At 43.3% G+C, this 26171-nt stretch overlaps 1 protein-coding gene and 1 pseudogene across 2 annotated transcripts; both read left to right on the top strand.

Annotated features, from left to right (window-relative positions):
* Positions 1 to 7779: 7779 nt before the first annotated feature.
* Positions 7780 to 8880, top strand: LOC311247311 (heat shock factor protein 1-like; the record flags this gene model as incomplete). The annotated part of the gene is made up of 1 exon (XM_084337670.1): positions 7780 to 8880. One exon carries the CDS (start codon positions 7780 to 7782, stop codon positions 8878 to 8880), a length of 1101 nt encoding a protein of 366 aa, XP_084193796.1.
* A 686-nt stretch (positions 8881 to 9566) lies between these two features.
* LOC311247312 (WW domain-containing adapter protein with coiled-coil-like) lies at positions 9567 to 21632 on the top strand (annotated as a pseudogene). Its single transcript has 3 exons — positions 9567 to 10119; positions 16665 to 17252; positions 21495 to 21632. The product of its transcript is annotated as a WW domain-containing adapter protein with coiled-coil-like (transcript).
* Positions 21633 to 26171: the final 4539 nt, after the last annotated feature.

Here is a 26171-nt window from a genome sequence, read left to right on the forward strand (position 1 = left end):
GATCAATGGAAGACGTAAGCTATTATATCCTATCATGAAAGAACATCGAAGCCTAAACAAACGTGTCGGTGGATAGACTATTATATCAACAACCAACTGTTTAGGGACTCCAGTATCACTCCCTGGTTATTCTGAAACCCATTGAGACTATTGCTTTATGGTCGGTAGGCCTACTGATACTTCCTGTATTAAGCTAGGCTTGCATAAAGGTTTGGTTATAGCTCGTATCAATGTGTGTAGCCTGAGAAATAAGATACAATAACTTCCTTACAATAACCATATAATATATAAATAGCCAACTAATAGGAAATAGGAGTAATTCCAGATATTGATACATACATTGATGAATACAAAAACGGGGCGTATGGCAAAACTTTTATTTTATAAACGGAAAGGTCAAAATAAACACAACACATGATGTATTCTTAATCTTACTAATAGGCTACATAAAAGCCTAAGAACCCGGACAACTTTCCATGTAAGTAGGCTAATATTCTACCACTTTACCACAACTCTATGTAAGTGTTCGTGGTGCTATAAGTTAAATGTAACTTTTATAAACCTACTCCAAGCAGGAAGTAACGTGTTTTTACAATGCAATTACATTGTCACAACGCCTGACACATATATTTTGTTAGATTTTATTTCACGGTTTTTACAGTTTGATATTGTTGTTTTTTTGGCTTCTAAATACTCAATTGCCTTGGGGTTATAAAACACTTTTTTATTTAATTTTTTATAAATGTATTTAAATTGTTTTATTACTACCTAATATTATTATTATTTAACGAATTATTATTACGTTTTTAGCATTTTCCTCTCGATGATATGGTTTATGCAGTACAGGTGAAAACAAGACGAAAGTCTTTCTCTGGTCTGCATCCCCTTCTTAACAATTGTATGTATTGAGCTGTACTGTGTCTGTACCCATTCTGTAATCTGTTAATAAAGTGTTCATTCAATCAATCAATGACCCTGAAGCTATAGCCCCTTTCGTGACTGTGATGCACGCCAACAAGGAGTGAAACCACAGTGACATTTCTATACAAGAGGAAGACAGGCGATCAGAGATGAGTTAGACATGTCCTGTTACTTAAACTACTACAGTAGGTAGAGATGTAATGTTATATAATATATTAGACATGTAATGTTATAATACTACAGTATGTTAGAGATGTAATGTTATACATTATACAACGGCATGCAAATTTCTCGATTCTGATTGGCTGAAACAGTCATTTTACACGTCTTTATTGGCAACAATCCACGCTGCTGGCCCAGGACCCGCCCACAACCGACCCACATCACATCACTCCGCCGGATCACAAGAAGGTGGCCAATAATATTTACAAATGGATATGTTAATGGCGACTAAACGACTAAATATCAAGCGATTCTGTCAAGGGGAATGTGTTAGTATTTTAAACAATGTTGGATGATGTAATTGATGGGTCTTGACTCAATCTAGAACAAAAGAAAAATCGCGGATTGATTGATAGATTAATTGATTGATTTAAATTTCTTCCTTCCTACTTTCCGACTGCAGCGTTCTCTCTCACACTGTCCGACGCTGGCGTACCCACAAACACACACATACACACACACACACACACACACACACACACACACATACACACACACACGCACACACACACTGTGACACACACACACACACACACACACACACACACACACGCACACACACACACACACACTCCTGTCTGCAACAGCGGGGGAGTCAGACTGAGAGAGAAGCAGCGCTGTTTTAAGTGAGCATGGTCTATTGAATTGATTGATTGGTTGATTGCTAATTTTATTACTGTACCCCTGGTTTCCAACTGGTTAAGTTTAGGCTAAAAGAAATAAATAAAAAAATAGGGCGAAGAAAACGTTTTTTTCCTATAGGGCAAAGAAAACGTTTTAATAAATTTTCAATCAATCATTCCAATAATACACAGTTGGATGTGTTAGTTGGTTGGATGCACTTCAAGCTGCTTCCACATGAGGCAACTTCTCTCAATCATTCCAATAATACACAGTTGGATGTGTTAGTTTGGTTGGATGCACTTCAAGCTGCTTCCACATGGAGTTGTGGGAACTACTTTTTCTGGCGGATGGTTTTTTCAATAAATCTTCGATTAATGTGTGTTTATTGTATAGAAATAAGGTTGGATGAATCTGGCAGTTGTATAAAAGCTTTACACCACGTGCAGTCGTGATTTGTGACCAATAAACCATGCCTAGGGGGGTCTAACGACCCTCGGCTGCGCCTCGGGCCTAACAACCACCCCTAGGCATGGTTTATTGGTCACAAACCACTCCTGCGTGTGATGTAATGCTTAAATATATTAGAGATGTAATGTTATAAACGGGGCTACCGTGGACAGGGTGAGCAGCTTCAAGTACCTGGGGGTCCACATCTCAGAGGACCTGACATGGACAACACACATAGACGATAGCGGCACGGTGGTGTAGTGGTTAACACTGTCGCCTCACAGCAAGAAGGTCCAGCCCTCTAAACACTGTGATAAACCCTCTAAACACTGTGATAGACCCTCTAAACACTGTGATAGACCCTCTAAACACTGATAGACCCTCTAAACACTGATCAGTGTTTAGAGGGTCTATCACAGTGTTTGTAGGGTCTATCACAGTGTTTGTAGGGTCTATTAGAGTGTTTAGAGGGTCTATCACACCCTCTAAACACTGATAGACCCTCTAAACACTGTGACAGACCCTCTAAACACTGATCTATCAGTGTTTAGAGGGTCTGTCACAGTGTTTAGAGGGTCTGTCACAGTGTTTAGAGGGTCTATCAGTGTTTGTCGGGTCTATCACAGTGTTTAGAGGGTCTGTCACAGTGTTTAGAGGGTCTGTCACAGTGTTTAGATGGTCTATCAGTGTTTAGAGGGTGTGATATCACAGTGTTTAGAGGGTCTATCACAGTGTTTGTCGGGTCTATCACAGTCTTTAGAGGGTCTATCAGTGTTTAGAGGGTCTGTCACAGTGTTTAGAGAGTCTATCACAGTGTTTAGAGGGTCTATCAGTGTTTATAGGGTCTATCACAGTGTTTAGAGGGTCTATCACAGTGTTTAGAGGGTCTATCAGTGTTTAGAGGGTCAGTCACAGTGTTTAGAGGGTCTGTCACAGTGTTTAGAGGGTCTATCACAGTGTTTAGAGGGTCTATCACAGTGTTTAGAGGGCCCTCTAAACACTGTAACAGACCCTGTGATAGATCTATCACAGTGTTTGTCGGGTCTATCACAGTGTTTAGAGGGCCCTCTAAACACTAATTGGCCCTCTAAACACTGTGATAGACCCGACAAACACTGTGATAGATCTATCACAGGGTCTGTTACAGTGTTTAGACGGTCTGTCACAGTGTTTAGAGGGTCTATCAGTGAGGGTTTCATTTTGTTTATTTTTTGAGAAGTTTGGAGCCAGGAGAGGAGAGGGAGAATAATAGCGGAGGAGAGAAGAGAAGAGAATAGTAGAGGAAGGGAGGGAGGATAGGATAGGGGGGGGGAGAGACAGGAGAAGGGGTGACAGCCAAGGCCAGATTAAGAATTCAGAGGCCCCTGGGCCAGATTCTTGTGGAGGCCTCCCCACACACACGTGCATGCACGCACAGTGGCGTTTTTATATGTCACTTTAAAAATATATAGAATACTGTAATTCCTCTAATAGTAACCCCGGCTTGTATTTGTTTCAACTGTAGTGGATACCAGGCTTGTATTAGGAGGAGGAACTAGCTCATTCGTGTTGGTGTTGGGGCTGGGCTGTGGAGATGCGGCGGGCGTATACGAACAGGTGGCACTGGCGTCAGCCACTGGTGGTGGTGGGCCGGCTGAAGTTGAACTAGAGGCTGCCGCTTCCTCTTCTCTGTCGCTAGCATCAATAATAATAACAACGTTAGCATTCTCGTCCTCTCTGCCCGCGGCGCCTGGCTCAGCCTCTTTAACGTTGCTGCTACTAGTGCTAGCCAGGGGGCTATCCTCCTCCTTACCTGACGGGGTGAAAAAAGTAGCGATAGTTGGTATGCTTTGCCGAAGTAACGCGCTCTTTCTGTCCCTTTCCTGTTTAGACTTTAACTTAGCAGCTCCGCTTTCCCACCGTTTTACTTTTTTATCCGTGTTTTTTGAGTGTCACAGTCTCAATTGATCATACAGTACTACTCGAGACGAGTCTTAGCCTACTTGATCAACTTGCAAGTGCAATTCTCGCGATCAGTGGTCACCTGACCTGACCTGACAGTGACCCCTGGACCTGGACGTCAGTGTCACGTAGACTCAACGTCTCTCACCCCTCATTATCAAACAATTTGCAATACAAAAAATTTAATAAAAATAGATAGAGAAGAGATGAGATGATACTAGTAGTCACTATAGATGCTGTGAAAGTAAACGCTGGATGAGGATCTGATTATATATATATTTCTTTTGTATCTCTTTTATTTTTTTTACTAGTGTGTAGTGTGGAGGCCCCTAGTCGCGTTATTTCTAAACCTAGCCGCATTTCTGGCAAGACGCTCTCTGATTGGCCGACGCCTGTTTCTACACTGGTTAAGCTTGGCACTCTTTCGAAGTTGGTTAAGGTTAGAGTTTGTCTTAGAGCGTGGCGATAGAACGCCAGGTAGTTTGCAGGCTGTTTGACGAGGAAATGGGCAAAGACACAGCTCGTCACGCGATTGGGCAAACATGTCAGTGGCCAATCAGAGAGCGTCAGTCAGTGCCAATCAGAGAGCGTCTGCCAGAAATGCGGCTAGGTTTAGAAATAACGCCCCCTAGGGCCCTAGTCACTAGGGGGAGCTCGATGATATCCGCTATCAGCACCGACGCGTTCATGCTGTCTGTCATGAATAATGATCCCAATCTGCCTTATTCGTGTCGGGGCTGTGTCTATTCTTTTACCAACGGATTTCCATTTCCGCGTTCGCGTTCTGCGATCTGATTGGCCACTGACGTTTCTTAGGCGACTCTTTTGAAGTTGGTTAAGGTTAGAGTATGGAATCAGGGCTGGTGTTCTATCGCCCTGCTCTAAGACAAACTCTAACCTTAACCAACTTCGAAAGAGTGCCAAGCTTAACCAGTGAAAGAAAGAGGCGTCACACGATTGGCGCTACCAGAAACGTCAGTGGCCAATCAGAGCGCAGAACGCGAACGCGGAACTGGAAATCCGTTGGTAAAAGTATTCAGGCGTCGGGGCTGGGATGTGGAGATGCAAGTTTTGACTTTTTATTGCTGTTTTTACCTCAAACGGAAAACCTCAAACTCTTATGAAGAGGAGAAAAAATACTCAAGATTAGCCACTTGCAGACGTACTGTATATTTTAGTTGATGAAATATTTTTGTTGACTAAAATATTTTAGTTGATGAAATATGTTTTCATTCAGTGTCACAGTATGACATCGATCTCCAAAATAAGAAAAAAAAATAAAATAAAATGTGGGGCCTCTAGTGACGAGGGGCCTCCAAAAATGTTTAAAATAAAAGTTAAAAAAAAATAAACAAATATTTGGGGCCTCTAGTGACGAGGGGCCTCCAAAAGGCCTCGAGTGATGAGCGGCCTCAAAAAAAAAAAAAAAATGTAAGTTAAAAAAAAAAAAAAAAAAAATGTGGGGCCTCTTGTGACGAGGGGCCTCCAAAAGGCCTCTATAGTGACGAGTGGCCTCAAACAATAAAAAATTTAAGTTAAAAAAAAAAAAAAAAAAAAAATTGGGGCCTCTAGTGACGAGGGGCCTCCAAAAAAAATTAATAATTTTTTTTTTAAATAATATATATATATATTTTTTTGGAGGCCCCTCATCACTAGAGGCCCACGGGCCGCGGCCCGGTCGTTAATCCGGCCCTGGTGACAGCAATATGGGTGTTCAGGTGCTGTTGTTGAGGGATCCAGGTGCTGAGCTGGGCTGAGCGGGATTGTCTGACACACTACCCTCATGTGAGGCAGGTGATGTCTGTGCGTGAGCGAGGTAAGCGACAGTTGTGATTGGAGGATCAAGAAAAGAGGGCAGGGTTTGAGATAGGTCTATTGGGGCAAAATAGAGAGCTTGACGGAGCTGAAGTTGAAGAGGAGGGGCAGGTCTCGGCCGCTGGGCTGGCGGGTGTTTTAATTCTTTTTTAATATTTATTTTGTATCCTCAAACTAAATCCTCAATTTGAATAAAGTGATTCAAACCCTGATGAAGTTTGAATCACTTTATTCAAATTGAGGATTTAGTTTGAAAATATATTTATAAATTTTTTTATTTAAATGTTTTAATAAAAAACGAAGGTTCAAACATCCGTTCGAAGAACCCTGACGAAGTTTGAATCCCAAAAACAGGCTTCAGGGACAGCCTTACCAAACATATTATTTATATTATTCAAATTCTCGAAGTCAACTTCCTGTCTGTTGTTGCTACGCAACTGCAGCGTGGGGGGAAACTGTCCCGCCTGGTACATTGTGTACGCTTCATTTAGTGGAGAAACGGATCGTTAAAGCGGCAAATTAAAGACAATCAAGCGGAATTTTCTTCAGCGTTGTACTAATGACAAAAACATAAATCCAAATCGCAAGTTTTATACCATCACGGAGGGAAAAGTGGCTGGCAGCTAACGTTAGAAAAATAGCTACATGCTGAGCTAACGTTAATTATATCATATCGAACTGATAGGAGCTTATCTTATCTAATCTTACGTGGATGTTTGATCGGGTAGTGGCACACGTGGTACCACCACGTAAGATTAGATAAGATAAGCTTAGCATGTAGCTACCACGACCACAACATCAGAGGGAGTTAGCCGAACGTTAGCCGCCAGCCACTTTTTCCTCCGTGATGCATCAGCTGGTATTGTATAAAACTTGCGATTTGGATTTCTGTGTTTGTTATTAGTACAAAACGTAACACAGCAGCTTCAATTTGGGTATTCGAGAGATGGCCATGTCTGCAGGTGTTTTGTATGGACATGTCAAGTCAATCAGGGCGAGCTTCTTTGACTCATATCTCGCCTTAGAATCACCAGAAAGGCTTTCAACAAAATGCCATGTTGGCCTCAATATTTTCAAAACAAATCGTATGCAAATGTTATGAAATGAACAAGAATGTGATAAAACATGTAATAAAAACGGTGCTCAACGCATGCATTTGATGGTAGAAATCCGTTTGTTACCCTCATACCAAGATGGCGGCAGTCTCGTGACATCAGAGTGTCTTCGAGAATGGCACTCAAACATGTTCCATTGTGATGTCACAGTATGATGTCATAATAGAACATTCTAGAACATTTGTGATGTCACAGTATGATGTCATAATAGAACATTCTAGACCATTTGTGATGTCACAGTATGAGGTCATAATAGTACATTCTAGAACATTTGTGATGTCACAGTATGATGTCATAATAGTACATGCTAGAACATTTGTGATGTCACAGTATGATGTCATAATCAAACATTCTAGAACATTTGTGTATCTATTCAACAATTCTCTCAGAAGATCTCATTGAACAGTACTGAACAGATAGACTAAACAACATAAGCCTGCATTTCTCAACCAAGGAGCCTTGCCTACCGGTTTGCTGTGGAAAGAGACAATACAGAGACAACACAGACCCTCTCCCGTTGGCCGGCGGTGCACAGGCATCACCCACACTTTCACAATTTCCCTGCACGGAATTGTCTAGTTAGTTGTTAGCTATTTTGAGAAACGAGCTAACAACATTAGCAGAGCGCTAACTAACTAACTCGACTTGTGGGAACGTTGGCTTTGTTTTATTGTATCCCTGTTGTTTTGGGAGCATGGAGTTTCACGGAGGTGGATCTGGAGGTGTGGTCGTTAGCGGCAGCAGCGTTCCAGCTTTTCTGACCAAACTTTGGACACTGGTGGAAGACTCAGAAACTGACCCTCTCATCTGCTGGAGCCCAAATGGATCTAGTTTTCATGTATTTGACCAGGGTCGCTTCTCCAAGGAGGTTCTTCCAAAGTTTTTCAAGCACAACAACATGGCCAGCTTCGTACGACAACTCAACATATATGGATTCCGTAAGGTGGTCCACATTGAGCATGGGGTTCTTGTGAAACAGGAGAAAGACCACACAGAGTTCCAACATCCTTATTTCATCAGAGGACAAGATCAGAAGCTGGAGAACATCAAACGCAAAGTCACCAATGTGTCCAATCTGAAGCAGGATGAGCTGAAGGTGTTTGCTGAGGAGGTCCTCAGTGATGTTCAGCTGATGAAGGGGAAACAGGAGAACAACGACTCTAATATCATCTCTATTAAAAAAGAGTACGAGGCTTTGCGGAGGGAAATCGACAGTCTGAAACAGAAAGACTCCCAGCAGCAGAAAGTTGTCAACAAGTTGATTCAGTTCTTGGGCCAGTCCAACAGAGTTCTGGGCATGAAGAGAAAGATCCCTCTGATGCTGAACGACAGTAGCTCTGCCCACTCCATGCCTAAATACAGCCAGCAGCACTTCTTGGAACCATTGCAGTCCTCCCAAGCTATATCTGCTTCATCAGGAGGGTTTAGTGCAGCCAGTCTATTTCCTGCTGACATCCCTCTGAATTCTGGCAGTATAGACTACGGTCTGGAGAACCTACAGCACATCATCAACGGCGACTCCATCCCACTGTTTGAGTTTTTCAGCTCTGTACCCAGTGGAGACATCGCTCAGGACAGCAATGACATTCTGCTGTCTCCAGAGCCTGCTAAAGGAGCGGACGGTGGAAACGACTCTTCTAACACAAGGAAGCAACTAGTGCAATATATGGCCACGCCCCTAGTAAAGACTGAACCAATGTGCTTGGGACAGGCTGATCTGCCCTCTCTGCTGGAGCTGGAAGAAGATTCTTATTTCACATCGGAACCTTCGGAGGAGGACGATTCCACCATGTAACTAACCTGGATCTGGACATCTCCCAAAACCACCATTTAGCTAACCTAGACCTGGACATCTCTCAAAACAACCATTTAACTAACCTAGACCTGGACATCTCCTCTCAAAACCACCATGTAACTAACCTAGACCTGGACATCTCCTCTCAAAACCACCATGTAACTAACCTAGACCTGGACATCTCCCAAAACCACCATGTAACTAAGCTGGACCTGGATCTCCTAAAACCAAGCTAGTGTTCACACACCATCTACAACAGCAATCGGTCTACATCTATCTATCGAACAGGCACAACTTCTGTCTCCAAGCTAACTCTAGCCAGAGCTATTGATCTGAAACTAGCTTCTCCAAGCTAGCTCTAGCCAGAGATATTGATCTGAAACTAGTTTCTCCAAGCTATCTCTAGCCAGAGATATTGATCTGAAACTAGCTTCTCCAAACTAGCTCTAGCCAGAGCTATTTATCTGAAACTAGCATCTCCAAGCTAGCTCTAGCCAGAGCTATTGATCTGAAACTAGCATCTCCAACCTAGCTCTAGCCAGAGCTATTGATCTGAAACTAGCTTCTCCAAGCTCGCTCTAGCCAGAGCAGATGATTACAATATTTCCAGGTTGCTGAATCGACAAGAAAACCTAGTAACGTTGTCCATCTTTCATATCCACTCCAAACACACTAACACGGCATTGATGGTAATGTATGCGAGGAAACAACCAAGACGCTGCGATGGGTGCGACCGAAGAGATTCTCAGCCCTATCAGACTCTCAAATACTCGTCCAAGAGCCATCCTGGCGGGGATCACCGTCATGAGAACAAACACATTGACAGCACATGCCACAGCAGAGCCCAGGCTGTCCACACACACCGGGACAGGGACGGCGGGACCAGTTATTCTCCACAAGAAAACTCTCACAACCACAGCTCACTTCAAAGCTCCAACTCACATTCTAACCCCAGCAAGACCTCAGACACACCTTACGAGCCTGGGGACCACTGGTCAGAGCACATCAGCTCCTCTGGGAAGAAGTACTACTACAACTGCAGGACGGAGATGTCCCAGTGGGAGAAACCCAAAGAGTGGCTGGAGAGAGAGCAGAGGCAGAAGGAGGTCACGAAGATTGCTGTTAACAGTTTCCCCAAAGACGGACTACAGAAGGGAGGCCATGCAAGCATCTGCAGCCTCTGGCTTCACTGCTGCTAAGTCAGTCCAGGTGGAGAAGCCCACAGTGACCCTGGCCACTGTGGGATATTGGTAGATATCCTGATGAAGAATGTGCTCAGTCAACCGAGGCTTGGATAATAACAAGGGTTTATTAACCAAACAGATAGATTACATAGAGAGAATGGCTGAGGGGCTCTCCCCAGGTAGTCAGCTGAAGTGACCCAGGTAAAAGACCTTGATTGTGGTCGGGAGGAGCCCTTTATAGTTCAACAAGGGGGGTGTGTGGTCCCATTTGATAGGTCAGATGGGGGGGAGGGGGTACAGGCTTGGGGACACAGGGGAGGGGGGTGATTCCACAGAGAGGGGGGGGGGCACAGGTAAGGGGAACATATTTACATGAGGACATATTATACCACAATACTCACTTTTCTTTCTTATAATGTGGGTGAGATTAATGTATAATATACCAGGATTGTTTGGAACAGGTAAAAGTGGGGACCGATGTAATCCATCGGTTATCAGATAATGAAAAAAATAGAAAATAATTAAAATAATGAAAATGTTGGCCAATGTGTTCTGTTGGTTGGCCTAATAATTTAAACTAGTATTATTTATATACATGATTCATGACATGATCGACTGGACTGCGGTCTGTGTTATTTTGATATCAGAGATGTGGGAATAGATGTCACCCTTTTCTTTTATTAATCGCTCAAAATACCTATATCAATGAGTGGTCCTCATCTCTGATATCAAACAACAATTAACATAATCATTAGAAGCTATCGCTGTGCAAATATCTTGGCATACCTTCAGTCGTTCATGTCGTGACTCAGGGGAGCTAATGTGATCGTTGTGCATACAGGCATCGTAATAACCCAATTAAATACATGCACTGTCTGTGTGGTCAGAGTGCACAGGGTGAAAAAACAAAATTGTGTGCATAATTTTTAGGAATAGGATTTACACATAAGGCTAATGTGTACAAAAACATTTTAACAACCGTTAACCTGGTGGTTAATAAAACTAACATGATTGATTATGGGAAACTGTTCAAAAATATATATATATATATATTTGCACGTTTTATGATGATTCTTGATGAAATTACTTAGGATCCAGTTGTATTTACCCTGAGTTTGAGTGTCACTTTCATCTGTGATTGCCTCAGTTTTGTTGGTCTTTACTTAGAATCAGGCAATTTTTCTCCATTTCTTCTCTATAAATGAGGAGATAAAACGTCTTATGCATCGCTTCTGTATGTAATTCTAGTGCATATACTATCAATGGTTCACCATACAGGTGCAAAACAACGTTACATGTCCTCTTCTATGAGAGAATAAAACAACTGATTCTTTCTTGTCTGACAATACAATTTTGTAACCTAAGTGATTCAAATGTGATGTAATGTGATCATGTGGTCACTTCTTCCTTCAGCAATACATTTTAGCTCATTATTACTAACCATTGTTAATGCTTTCTCATTGATTTCTTTTCATCACATCCCTAGTTCATCGTTTTGCAGATACATACAATTGTGTGAAAAGTTTCCTGCTTGTGAAGGTATTAATCTGAATGATGTTGCGTCGTTGTTGACAAGGTGTTCTCTGTCGGCCGTGTGGCAGGGCCAAACAGTAACACATAAAAATTAAATAAATACATAACAATGTGGACACTGTGTTCAGAAGTCTCTTGGTTCACAGGTCTCTGATGATGTCTCTTCTTGGCGATGCAGTCGGGAACATTCACTGGTCGCCGTTCATTCCCTGTCAAGGGTCACCTGTAGCAGTCAACTATAGTGGTCTTGCAGACTCTTTTCCTAGAACCTGTGTTGTTCTCCACCACCATCACATGTCTGCCACTGTGCTCACGCTTGGCCCCTATCAGGCCTAGAGACATGGTGGTCAGGGCGTTCTTGAACGTGCTGTGTGGTGGTTGGTCCCCCCCGTTCCTCGTCATCGCGGTACTAGAGGGGCAAGGGGGCGGGCGGTTTTGAATGTGTTGTGCTGGTTTCGCTGTCCTCTCCTCGTCATTGCGGTACCATTTGATGGAGGGCGAGGGCCCGCCGGTGTAGTGGCTAGTAAGTAGGACGCTCTCTCTCACACGGATGACAATCTTGTCATGGGAATCCACCTTGATGGTCGGGGACTTCAGTTCCCGTTTGCAGGTGATGGGTTTGGTCTGTCGTGGTCTGCAGTGCCGGGGTGGAGGCCATCAAAAGGTTGATCTCCTCTTCGTCAGTGTCTCCTTGGTCAGTCTCCTTCGTGGTCCCCTGCTCCACTTTCTTGGGGATGTCTGTGGGCTGGGTTGGATGGTTCTCCCACGGTTGTTGTCGTCGCCTCTGGTTGTGTCCGCAGCTCCTTGGCGGCGTCCCTGGTGGTAGTATGCTGTCGTGGGTCGCTCAGGTCGCTGGGTTGTGTTCCTCGTCCTGTCCTCTCACCAATTCGTGATCTGAGGATGATAAAAACTGCCTTAGAAAACTCCTCACATAAATGATTCAACGCCTTTCTGCTACAGAGGAAAATCATTTAGGGTTAATTCAATTTATTGTAAATAAAATCACTTAATTGAAAATAGGAAATGCAAGCCAATTGCATTATCAGTGATTCCTTGTGTCAAGAAGGTCACATTCACTACAATCTTATCAGACCTTGTATCTAACTAGATCTTACAGCATTAGGCTTTAAATAAAATTAGTAAATGAATGGCCAAAGTCTTGAATCAGATAAAATAGTCTGTGGTGTTAAATTGAAGTTGATCTTACCTCAGGATGCGTTGGGTGTGCCTCAGGATACTTACCTCGCCATGACTTCTCTGGCGTTCTTCACATCTCAGTGTGGCTCATCATGGCATAGGGGGAAAAAAACATAAAATCTAGACAGCCAGTTAATTTTGCATGAAAAACAATCATTCGTTTTGTCATCTAACCCTAACTAACCTTACTGTCATGCATTTGTCCTAATAAACTAACCTACACTGTAGCACTCAACACTTTGATGACCATTGTTACTCAGCTGATAGAGTTGTGCTCTTTTTGATGTCCTGTCATACAGTGTCAGCTAAATGATCAATGTACGTGTGTACCTTGTACATTTAGATAATTGTGTTTCAATTTTGTGGTTGATATTTTGCAGTCATGGAAATGTATTAGTTGTTAAAAGAATAGTCTAAGGAATAGTCATGCATGTTATTGGTTATAAACAGAGAATAGAATGAGGGGATTGTAAGTAAAGTTGTTTTCATCATTAATCTTTCATCTCGGGCACTTCTCTAATTCATGTGCCTCTTGAAAAGAGATGATGAAAACGACTGGTTAGTTATTGTTAGTATGGGAGTTAGGTAGATTTTCATAACTGCAAATTCATCACCTGTGTCTAATTCATGTTAATTAAGTGGTTCTCTGTTGCCATCCACCGCCAGGTGAGTTCATCAAGTCTGTGGTCACGAGTGTAGGCATTTGCATTGCTTTGTCTCCCAAGTGTAAATCTGCATCTAAAGCGATACTTCTTACTATACTAAGTGGAGATACTAAGTTGAGTCTCTATAGGTGTGGTCAGACTGGCTATTTGCATTGTCTTTCACTCCACATCGTCCTCAGCTGGTTTGAGTGTTCAAATGTAGATTACTTTGGGGTCTCAATTTAAATGATTGTAGCTGGTCTCACTTTGTGTCTTGTCTGTGTTCAAATGCAAATCACTGGAGTTTCAACTTTTGTGATACAATGTGTTTACACCCATTCTGCATCTTGACCCAGAGCCAGATCTCTTGGTTGTCTGTAAATACAAACACATGTTAATTTTCCACTCTTTTCTAAGACCATCTGAGTGGGTTCTCCTTGATTGTCTGTGAGCTTAACAAAACATCAGCTATTTCTCATCCATCCCGTCCTAGGATGTAATGATAGTGTTATCATTTATCAATCATATCGCATATGTACACAAGCATCATATGAATGTGGAACCACACATTTTGAATCATGTTTAAAAATGTCTTACAATGGAAAGGGCTAGTTATCTTTCATTGGTTCTTTAGATAAACACATTAACTCAAGTGAATATAACCTAAACATCTTACTTTTAAACATAATCTATGTTGTTTGTGTTCCAAGTTTTCAACATTGAAAGCTTATAAAGTCTAATCTAACGCTGTTTATGTGGACTACAATTCCTGTACTGCCATATACTGGGAACCGGAAGTGTTTGTTTAGCTCCCATGGTCAGTATGACCGGTACGCCCACAGATGTATTATAATTCTGAAACAGACATTGTAATTAGCTTTATGTGACTTATAATGTGTAAATTAAAGCACATAAACACTCAAGTGATCTGAGATAGTTGTAATTTACTGTAACTGAGATGATAGTTGTGTATGTACAGTTTCTACGTCAAATGACTCGTACAGATGTAGCAGTACTGACTATCTGTATGTCATGTATGTCATAATATGTCCTGATAAATTGAAAATGGGGGACCCTGATGTAAACAAGACTAAAGTCTCTCTCTGGTCTGCATCCCCTTAACAATTGTGTATTGAGCTGTGCTGTATTGTACCCATTCTGCAATCTGTTAATAAAGTTTTCAATCAATCAATGCATCTATATTTATGATTTTCATACTCACCGGGGACAGCTGTTGTGTTGACGTTGGATCCGTTACGTGTCGTCAGCAACCCGCATCTCGCCACCGCAACTCAACATTTTCCAATAGCAGCGCGCACATACATATACAAATAAAACATATACTACACGTGGATTTCACGCACCCTTGGCCTTGGGCACATTACACTTTACGTTCGCTTATGGATAGTTTAATATAAAATAATAACTTCACGGCGCGCATAGCGTGACGTCATCGCTCCATGCGACGTTCGTGCGTTCTCATTCGCCTCGGAAATAACGCTTTGCAATTCATACAGTATTTTTCCCACGAGCTCTCAATAGCCTGGAATTCCTAAACCAGCGTTTTGTTACCGAATGAACGCGCCTGTGCATATGTGAAACGTAAACAAACTAAAACGATAAAACTATACTTCTCCAAATGGTTGTTCCCGTGGGCCGGTTCCGGAAATTACTATTCTAGTTTGTCGTGTGAACTGCACTTCAATGTTATTCTTTGTATAACGGTAACTCGTCTCTCAATGCTCGTCGTGCTATCCGCAGCCGGTTCTTGACTCAATAAAGCAACGCGACGGGTCCTATAATACTTGTGCACATACAAACGAGACTTTAAACAGACAAAACAACAATAATACATATAAGTTAACGTGTGTGTATATCTGACTGTATTGGATCGCTGTACGTTTAGTCGGCCAACATCTGTTGCGACAAGGCATTTATCCCTTGATTTAACTACACATCGTTATTAAAGCATAACGTTATTAAAGCATAACGACCGAACCTGACTTCGAAATTTACCAGCGATATATTAGATTATATATACCGTTTAATCATTACTCTCGGTCTCTTTTACTCGCGACTAATGTCCTGTTTAATGTACTTTCCGCGACTGATGTCCCGTTTAATGTACATTCACGTACTCCCGAGACATCGCATAATCATGTACTACTAGGACATCGCGTGATCATCTTCCCGCTATCTGTATTGATCAATTGGTTAATTTAATCCAAAATACATCGTTTTCAGGAAATGGAAGAGATTGTGGGCTTAGTTTGAGGTTGAAACAATGAATATTATGACGCTACTCTGGTAATTTCTAATTATGATTCCATCAGCTTCTCGGTCCTACTTCCCGCCTCTTTGCAAAGGAATCACAGAACGTTTTTAACAGAGTAGCGTTTTCAAGGATATCACATCATAATAAGCTCACGTATCTTCTTTTGTTGCCTATATTTTTAGTCTGCATCAGCTAGACTAGGGGTAGCAATCCAACAACCTGTACTGTGTGCCTTAGCTTTTGGTCGGCTCCGACTCGACCAGGAATAGCACTTCAACCTTTGTGCCTAAACTTTTGGGACTAGCACATATAACCCATCCTTTCAGAACCGCCTGATAAGGACCCAGGTGCACGCGCGCCCTGGTAACGATTCTCAATACAGATCAGATATATTAATGCACATTATTCTTACTCAGCCATGATCTCAATATTTGACAACATTCTGTAATATTCACCTGGCACAGAGAAAAGCGGGAAGGTTTTAATTCCTTTCCATAAATTTTTGGTCGACCAGTCTATATACTCACTTTTCTCTGTATAGATGAAACGATACAGCATGCCGGGAGGACGCAAAAAGTCCGTCACAAGTTCGTAGACGCCAATTGTGGGATATTGGTAGATATCCTGATGAAGAATGTGCTCAGTCAACCGAGGCTTGGATAATAACAAGGGTTTATTAACCAAACAGATAGATTACATAGAGAGAATGGCTGAGGGGCTCTCCCCAGGTAGTCAGCTGAAGTGACCCAGGTAAAAGACCTTGATTGTGGTCGGGAGGAGCCCTTTATAGTTCAACAAGGGGGGTGTGTGGTCCCATTTGATAGGTCAGATGGGGGGGAGGGGGTACAGGCTTGGGGACACAGGGGAGGGGGGTGATTCCACAGAGAGGGGGGGGGGGCACAGGTAAGGGGAACATATTTACATGAGGACATATTATACCACACCACCCAGTCCCATTCGTCATCCTCAGGCTCAGGGAGCCTGAACCCCTCCACGGGGCTACCGGGCTCCTCCGCCTCCACCGTGACCGTGTCCCCGGTCATGCAGTCCCCCGCCCTGCAGTCCCCCGCCACGCCCCTGCTGCAGGACCCCACTTTGCTCCGTCAGCTCCTCCCAGCACTTCAGACCGCACTGCAGCTCAACAATGCCAGTGTTGACATGGCCAAGATCAACGAAGTTCTCACAGCTGCTGTCACACAAGCATCATTACAGTCGATGCTCCACAAGATCCTCACCGCTGGACAGTCGGCGTTCAATATCACTACTCTGCTCTCTCAAGCTGCTCATCTCTCTAACCAAGTCCAGCAGTCGAACCAGTCGCCAATGTCGTTAACGTCAGATGCTTCATCGCCCAGGTCCAACGTGTCGCCCAGGATCAGCACGCCGCAGACCAACGCTGGCTCCCACAAACCCCACCACAGCACGCCTCCCGTCATCTCACAGCCAAAAGTGAGCACGCCGGTGGTGAAGCAGACATCCCATCCTCATCGATTTATAACAAACATGTGGTGTACACACTGGAAGGGAAAACTGCTTCTGGTATGGACTTTTATATTTTTTATGTGGACACTAGTAATGTATTGAACTAATGTCACACATATTGTCCGCTTTGTTGACATGTTTACTTTTTTTACTTTCACAAGAAGTGTTTATTTTAGAGTAATGTTGTATGATGTATTGTCTTTTTCTAGATCGTTTTTCTACCATCTAACCAGGGCTTGACGTTACATTTTCACCAGCCAAAAATCCCAGCACTCGCGCCCCCACCCAAAAAGTTATAAATATAGGTCATTGGACAATGTAACTGCAAGCATTTGTTTGGACATATGATTTTATTTGAACAGAAACATCTAAAATAACATCTAATCCAAAATGTCAGTAGTGTGGTGCAATGTTCCCTCTAATTATTTTTTGGTCTGAGCAAACACTCAAACCTCCTGAGCAGACATCAGCAACTACTGAGCAACATACGTCACCTGCCGATTAACCGGTTAGTTGATATGCGGCGGTTTGTAAAAAATCTGAGAATCTTAATTTCCCTTAATGTCTAACATAAAAATATATACATTTAGCTGATACACAGAGAAATAATACAAAAAGGCATATTATATTCCTTAATCAAATATTTATTTGACCATTGATTGACGATACAGAGCATAGTCCTTACTTTGGCTGGGTTGGCGGTGGCGGTGTGAGTCGTGTCACTAACTTTTGTCTTTTTAGGAGGCTGACTCGTCATTATTTTATTAAGTGAATTATAATGCGACTTCAAGGGTGACCATATTGTGATTTTTTTTTAAAGAGGACACTCTGCCTTCAGCCTCAAGATACTTAATCAAAGTTTACTCAAAGATGCCTTATTATTATAATATATTTAAAGTATACCTCCTCTGTATGGATATAAAATTATTGTTTATATTATTTTATATAACAAAATAATATCTCTATATAACCAAAGTTACTCAACATGCTGTATTATGCCTAAAGTAATCTATCTGACAAATCGCAAGAAAATAACTAAATCAATCTATGACAAAATAATATATATTTTCAAGTCTTACTGGACAAAATAAATAACAAGAAAAATATGATGTAATGTTCTAAATAATACCTCTTCTGTATTAGAAAATCCAGCTTTAAAAGATATATCTTTATCTTTTCAATGTAATGTAAATTATAAAACAGTAACCTCACAAAGATACTAATTTAAAAGTGCACTATGCAGTTTCAGATTTGTTGCAATTAGTGTACTAAACTAATTTATTACACACAGAATCCTGATTGTATCATAAGCATCTTATCAAACCAAAACATCATTTTGAGGCATCAAAATAGTTTTAAATTATTTTCTTTCTCTCTCTGTATAGCTGCATTCTTCAATCAATTCAGTCAACTTTGGCATCAAACTCGCCTCGCACTGCTTTGTTTGTAATGTTTTGCTGTGTCCATGTGAGCTTTGAGATCGCCAGCACCTTTATTAGACACATAAACATGATATGGTCAAGCTTTGCACGCGTTGCACTCCGCTTCCAATTAGTCTCGACCGGGATGATAAATTGGACGTTTTCTCTGCAGTTCATCTGTAATGTACATTTTCGCGTTTGCATTGTGAGGAGCCAGCAATGCTGGTCGGATCTGTCCACTTCCTCATCTGTTGTGTGTGTCTGTGTGAGCGTGCAGTAGCGCTGCCCACAAAGCACTGAAAGCGGGGCTTCTCTTGGTAACGTCACACGCAACAGGGTTAGGGATGGTTAGGGATGTCCCGATCACATTTTTTTGCTCCCGATCCGATCCCGATCATGTGATTTTGAGTATCTACCGATACCGATCTTTCCCGATCCGATCAAAAAAAATCAAAAATCAAAAAATAAAAATATATATATATATAGATATTAGAGGTATAGATTAAATTTTTTAATCTAGATTAATCTATCTGCAATCCTGGATTTAATCTAGATTAATCTAGATTAAAATGGCTAAAAAAAAAAAAAAAAACCTGCCGAAGGCATTCAAAATATGTGTGTTCTACCCAAATAATGACCAGAAGTAAGTCCTTACTTTTTCTTTCCTCCTTATGTTTCTCAGGCCAGGTGGCCCATTACACCATGAGCCCATCTCCCGTTTCCAAAATGCATTACAGACTGTTTGAAAAAGCTGTTTTGCTATGATAATTGGTAATGAAATATCAAATTAATGTTCAATAAGATGTACTTGTGTTTAATAAATTGTTTTATTCAGAAGTTAACACAAATAAATAATATTACCAGTACAGTACAGTATCTAGCACTCTCAGGAGCAAAACAGAAAGAATCATTTCAAACTTGAACTATGTGACATGGCTTGAATCAACTGCTCCAGTGGAGTTGCTCAGTGGCCAATGGTGTCAACTGTGGTTGTACTGGGCAGCTCCCAGGTGTGAATGGAACTGTGTGAATGTGAAGCAGGGCGTTCCTGAAAAAGAGCATCTGTGCTCAGCGAACCTACCCTGGGTAAATAAAGGTAAAAAAAAAAAAAAATGTAAAAAAAAATGCGTTAATTATATTATCGCGCGATACTAGTATAGCGTTAACGCAGCACGTTAACGCTGTTAACGGCCCAGCTCTAATAGATATGCAATTTAAAACCAAAACTAAAGCCTCAGTATGAGTTTAAGACGTGAACATGGTCATGTTTGTTGAATAAATAAGGTAAAAAAAAACGCGACCGATTTCAGATGTGCGCAGGAGCGTTTTGCCATGTGCGCGCGCGCACGGGCGCACCTTAGGGGGAACATTGGTGTGGTTTGTGCTAAAATAATATCTAATCCAAAGTGTCAGTAGTGTGGTGTGTGATAAAATAAGAGGGGCATTTGGCTAGTAATGAGTGAGAGCACCTGACCCGCCCCTCACCCATGTCCATTGATATTCTGACAACTTGCAGGTGAGGGGCGCTTTACCCATTTCACGCTCGGAGTCTGCAACCGACACAGCGCTCGGGGGGTGGCCGGGGCCGGCACCATCTTTAAGAATTTCTTCACTTTGAGACTCTCGATAGGTACCTCGCCCCTATCTACTTGCTCACCGACGGCCAGACTATGTCCCCAACTGTAGGGTCGTGGGCCGGAAGCAAAGCGCTCCGTCCTCACCGTTTTAGGGCGCTCTGCCACTGCGCCGGGGGTAGGGGGTTGAGTCCCTAAACCAGGGCTATCGTCCGCCACTCCTGCCCACATGCCGTCACTGCGACCGCCCCTGGCTCTGGTCCGTTTTCGGCCAGAACGGCCTAGAACAGACAGATTCCGAAGCCTTGTGGTGGTGACCGGAGTGCCGGAAGTCCCGCGATGATGTCGGGGAGTTCGCGACCCTCTCTGCGCCGCCCCCTATCTCCCTGTCTCCGGCTGTCCCTGAGCAATGACCGGAGTGTTGAATGTCCCGTGACTAAGACGGGGAGGACGTGACCCTCTTTGCGCCGCCCCTGTGCCTCAAATAGATCCGCTATCATCTCTATCTTCAATCTTTCAAAATGTTCAGTTGCTATCGCTATTAGCTCTATCTTTAATCTTTCAAAATGTCCAGTTGCTATTGCTTGCACTCATCTGTGTTTCTCTACACACTTGAGTGCATGCTTACCAACTGTTAGTCTGCAACACTACTATCACAGACATCTAAGAAGGGAGATCCCCCCTTGAATGGCCCTTCTAAGGTTTCTCTCCTCCACACTACCTGTGGAGCATTTTTCCCTATTGTTAGGTTTTAGTGAGTTTTTCCTTACCTTCGCGTGGGGTATGTCTGGGAGTGCTTGCATTCTTTCATTTATTTGCATTTATCTTAAATTTTTTGGACCTATGGTGCTCTTGTTCTGTTCTTGACTTATTGTTATGTTTTATTCTTGACTTGTTTAAAGAAGACCTGTACGGCCCATGGGGACATTAACGTGTGTTGTCGGGCCTTATAAATAAATCTGATTTGATTTGATTTGTCCGACTGCCGCCTGTGCGCAACAACGATACCAACAGTGGCCTTTTGTGCTTCTAATGCACCTGGCTCTTTTGTCATCTCTCCACTTTGACGCTAAATGCAATGAGCCAAGACATAGGCATCCATCTAATCAGCCACCCACTAACCTTTGCGGGAACCACGCACCTCCAGGAACTCTCCTCCAAGACCAGACTCGTACCAAGCTACTTACCTGGGCGTCCGGCTTGTGGGCTCCCAAAACCAGCTAGGCCCCTCCAGCGCAGATTTTCACGGGACTCGGAGACTTGTGGGGGGCGCTTCCCGTTATTTCACCCCCCTCGTGTCACAGAGACCCACCGCCCCTCTGCGGCCCAGTGGTGGCCTTAGCTCCACTGACTCCTACCGCGCTGGAGGTTTTGACTCGCCTGCTCGCCCAGGCCGGCTCACCCCATGTGATCCCGTTCGCGGCCCGGAGGTCGCAATCTAGACCGTAGCAGGGAGCCGGACACTGGTCAGGTTAGAGTCGGGGACTAAGGATATGAGACTTCAAATCTGAATTTAAGGGGACGAAGGCTTGCGCCTGCGACACCACAATCGCGAAGATGGCTCGAAGGCCATCCCAGATTTTTCAGTCAGGCGCTCTTCGCCTTGTTGCCTCCCTCCATCCGCACCGACTCACCCACATGACTCCGGCTGTGGCCTGAGGGTCAACAGTCAAAAGCCTTAGTGGGTGTCCGAACACGTTCTTCGGGACAGGGCCGAGGGTTCCGAGGGAGTCACGCTATCCATCAAGTGTTAGGGAAACACGAGGAGTGAATCGCCTGGCTGCCGCCCTCCATCCACGCCGACTCACCCACATGACTCCGGCTGCGACCCAAAGGTCTCAGTCAAGCGGCCCGAGGGCCGCCCCTATAAAGCCGTAGTGGGTGTCCGAACGCGTACTTTGGGACGGGGCCAAGGGTTCCGAGGGAGTCACGCTACGCCATTCACCATCCATCAAGTGTTAGGGAAACACGAGGAGTGAATCGCCTGGCTGCCGCACTCCATCCGCGCCGACTCACCCACATGACTCCGGCTGTGACCCAAAGGTCTCAGTCAAGCGGCCCAAGGGCCGCCCCTATAAAGCCGTAGTGGGTGTCCGAACGCGTACTTCGGGACGGGGCCAAGGGTTCCGAGGGAGTCACGCTACCGTGAAGGGCCATTCACCATCCATCAAGTGTTAGGGAAACACGAGGAGTGAATCGCCTGGCTGCCGCCATTCACCATCCATCAAGTGTTAGGGAAACACGAGGAGTGAATCGCCTGGCTGCCGCCCTCCATCCGCGTCGCCATTCACCATCCATCAAGTGTCAGGGAAACACGAGGAGTGAATCGCCGGGACCGCCCCAACTTTATGAAGATTCGGCCACCCCCAACTACATACAGCAGCTGAGGGTGCTGTCCGCGGACCGCCACGAGGAGGCATCTTCATTAGGGGTGGCACGTAGAACACTAAGGGTCCAGGTCTAGCTCCTTCACAGGTGCTCTGTACCCTGGATTAGTTCCCCTCGCACCGGCCATTCCAACTGTTTAATATAGTTACCGGGGTCCGTGTGTGCCATGAGACTGTGTCCGCACAGGTCCCACTAACACCCGGTGGAATAAGTTCCCTTAAGAGATTAAGAGAGTCATAGTTACTCCCGCCGTTTACCCGCGCTTCATTGAATTTCTTCACTTTGACATTCAGAGCACTGGGCAGAAATCACATCGCGTCAACACTCACCTCGGGCCTTCGCGATGCTTTGTTTTAATTAAACAGTCGGATTCCCCTGGTAGATTAGCAGTGAGATCTTGTCATATCCTAGCCACTCGCGACCTGAGCGCCACTTTTCAATGAACACCCGCTTTCTTTTATTCGCCTCCTCTACTTTGTTCGTGTTTTCGGACTCGGTCTCATTATCTTTTCTATTTTTTGTTTGTTGGTGGTTTGGTTCACCGGGTCTTTTCACACCCACAATATGCCGCCACATTGTAACGTAACGTTAGCTAACTGTGTATTGTAACCAGTTGAGCTATTAATGTTAACAGCGTTCGTTCAGCTGTCAGCTGCCAGACACACAAGACGGAAGCAACACGACGCGCATGATAGGGGCCGGGCGAAGTGGATGGGCCAATGAATGAGCACACTGTGCGCACCCAGTCCTGTGGGAGTTGTAGTATTTATATAGTATGAGCTGGATTTACTTCATTATTCCAGAGGCTTTTTGTAGACTACAATGTTTTTTTTTCATAGAAAAAAAAACCACCTGCCCGATTGGCGGGTAGAATGACGCATCTACCCGCCAATGACGAATTCTACCCTCATTGGGCAGGTGGGCAGGTGTCAACGTCAAGCGCTGCATCTAACTGCTTGTGGGTTTATGGGAATTACAGAGCAACCTGTTGCACAAGTAACTAACTATTTTGTCATTATTGTGTGTGTATACTGACAGAGTGATGGCTGTAGTATTGATGCAACTATCAAAATGGTATAGGGTTAGAATCAATGTACTCTAAATTCAATACATTTAAATCAAAACAAATTGTTTACTTTCTGATGATAGAACATCCATTCATATTTACTTTTCATTAGGTTGGATAGTAAAACCTTTTCATGACAGAACTTGTACAATATTTAAAATAAAATCTACATCTTGAATTAAAAAGTGAATTGATCCCAACTTTGAAATATTCACATTCGAATGTACGATTAGCTAATATGGATGAATTGTAAGTGTCAAGATAAGTGGGAACTGGGAAGGTGTGAATTGATGTCTTAAAAAAAGTAACTAACTCAGAATTATGAAAATTAAATATTACATTTTAACCTACTTTGTATGAAAGGCTTCATCTTCTGAGTGCAACAATGATACATTTTTAGAAATGTTTCTGCCATTGACTAGAAACACCTTCAAACAATATCTGAAATAATAAAGAAATAAAATATTATACTACTACCTATCTTGCTAATATGTTTATACTACTATGCACTCAAGAGTGTAACAGTCAAGCTTGATATTATTTGATGAACAATGCCACTGACCCTTAGCTGCCACAGATGTACCTCCTGGTGACATGCTGTTCACAATCTAAGTTGCTTTGGATAAAAGCCTCAGCTAAATGACTCAATTGTAAAATGTGAGAATTCAAAACTTCATTGTCATTGTTTATTTATCCTGATGAGTCACTGAGAAATAAATCAAAAACCTTTTTTCTCCTTAAATTTTTTTTTATAAACAAGCGCTTACAAGGTCAAACATGTACGTTCAGTTGAAAAGATTGCTCCAGGTAAAAAGTCAAGACCAAAAATACATGAAGCAAAAGTAGAATCTAAAATCAGGTACATTTGAGGAAAATAGTGTTAAAATTTAATTCTGGTCACACGGGTAGTCTTCGAGTGACAAATGACCTTGAATCAACATTTAATAACAGCCACATTGATGATAAAGGGGTTTCTGAGACATTTTCACAAATAAAAGCTGGGACCAAGTTTTGCAGGATGTCCAGATTGTTTTTTATTATATTGTTTTGTCTATCTGAAGAAGCAATTAAAAAAAACTTAAAAAGTTTAGTCTGTTAATAATGCTAGAGTGGTCTGGGACCCCCATGCCAAGCCTAAAGGCCTTCCAGGGGGACCCCTAAACATACGCAGTATCACCCCTAAAAGTGAAAAGATTAAACAACTACTCTTAGAATCAAATTTGGATTATTTATTTTTCTCTGAACAGTGGCTTCATGATAACTCCCCAGCTGCTGCTCTGACTGTACCTGGCTATAATATATTTAGAGCGACCTGAAGGGAGATGGGGAGGTGTGATGTTTTATGTTAAAGATAACATCCACTGTACCCAGATCCACTTTTCAGATAAGGAATTAGAGTGTCTCCCCAAATGTCCTTTACCCTCCTAGGGTTGTACCGATCACCAGACTCCAAAGCTATATTTTCTGACCAGCTGAACACACCATACTTAGAGAGTGCAACTTTGATAAAGAAGTACTTTTGATGGGAGATTTCAACAAACTGGGAAGATAAACGTGGTAGAAAAGCCCTAAAAATTTGCTTTTGTTCAGATGATTAAAGGGCCAACTAGGATAAGACCCAAATGGACCTAGTGTTTAGTAACAAGCCAGAGAGGATTACTAAATCATTACATTTAGTCACTGACCTATCTGACCTTAACGCTTGTATCTAGAAAACTGTTTAAGAATGGATTTAATCTCACTACCACCAAAAAGCAGACCTACCTCAGAAGGTTTTGATGTTGTGGATGTGTGTGTCATATGTATGCCACCACGAGTTGCCCTTAACAGTGACATGCTTGGTCCATACTGTGTTGTACCTTGCGCTGTGTTAGGGGGCTTGGTCCCTCTCCATTTGTTTCACCCCTCCCTCCCTGCTAGGATGGGGATAGGAGGGGGCTGTCAGGGAGGTTGCTGTCAACTCCTCTAGGCATCCCTGTGTAGGTCCCGGGCCCAGGTCTGAACTCGTTCTCGTCGACCTGTTGGCCTGGGTTAACCCTTTGAAAGCTGAAACACTTGTACTGCTTGTATAGCCTGTGTATACGCGCAGTTATGTTTCTGAGTTTTTCTTTGTGGGTTAAGGGAACAACCGCCTCCTGTTAAACTAAACATAGGGGGGTGGTTGGTTCCCCGGTGTGTTGGTAGCAGAGTCGACTTGAGGCCGGGCCTGACCCTGTCTGCCCGAGAGTATGCCCCCGCATCTTTCATGACGTCTGCCATTTGTGTCAGCCTCTTCTCTGAACCTCGAACCCGCTGGATTGATGAATTGTGGGGTCGGGTTTGTGGAGGTTGTGACATGGTGCACAGCATACCGAACACCCCTTCTGCTGGGATACTGTTCTTGCAGTAGACGCTTTAGGCGCCTGTCTAGTCCGCAGTGCTCCGGGCACAGGTCGAGTTCTGCTCTTGGGGCCTGTTGCCTGGATTGAGGGATCAACCTCCTTGGAGGGTTGTCTCCCCGGCACGTCGACTGGCCCCGCAGTGTTGT

Source organism: Notolepis coatsorum (genome assembly GCF_963971535.1).
Source record: "Notolepis coatsorum genome assembly, chromosome: 20".
NCBI classification, from domain to species: domain Eukaryota; kingdom Metazoa; phylum Chordata; class Actinopteri; order Aulopiformes; family Paralepididae; genus Notolepis; species Notolepis coatsorum.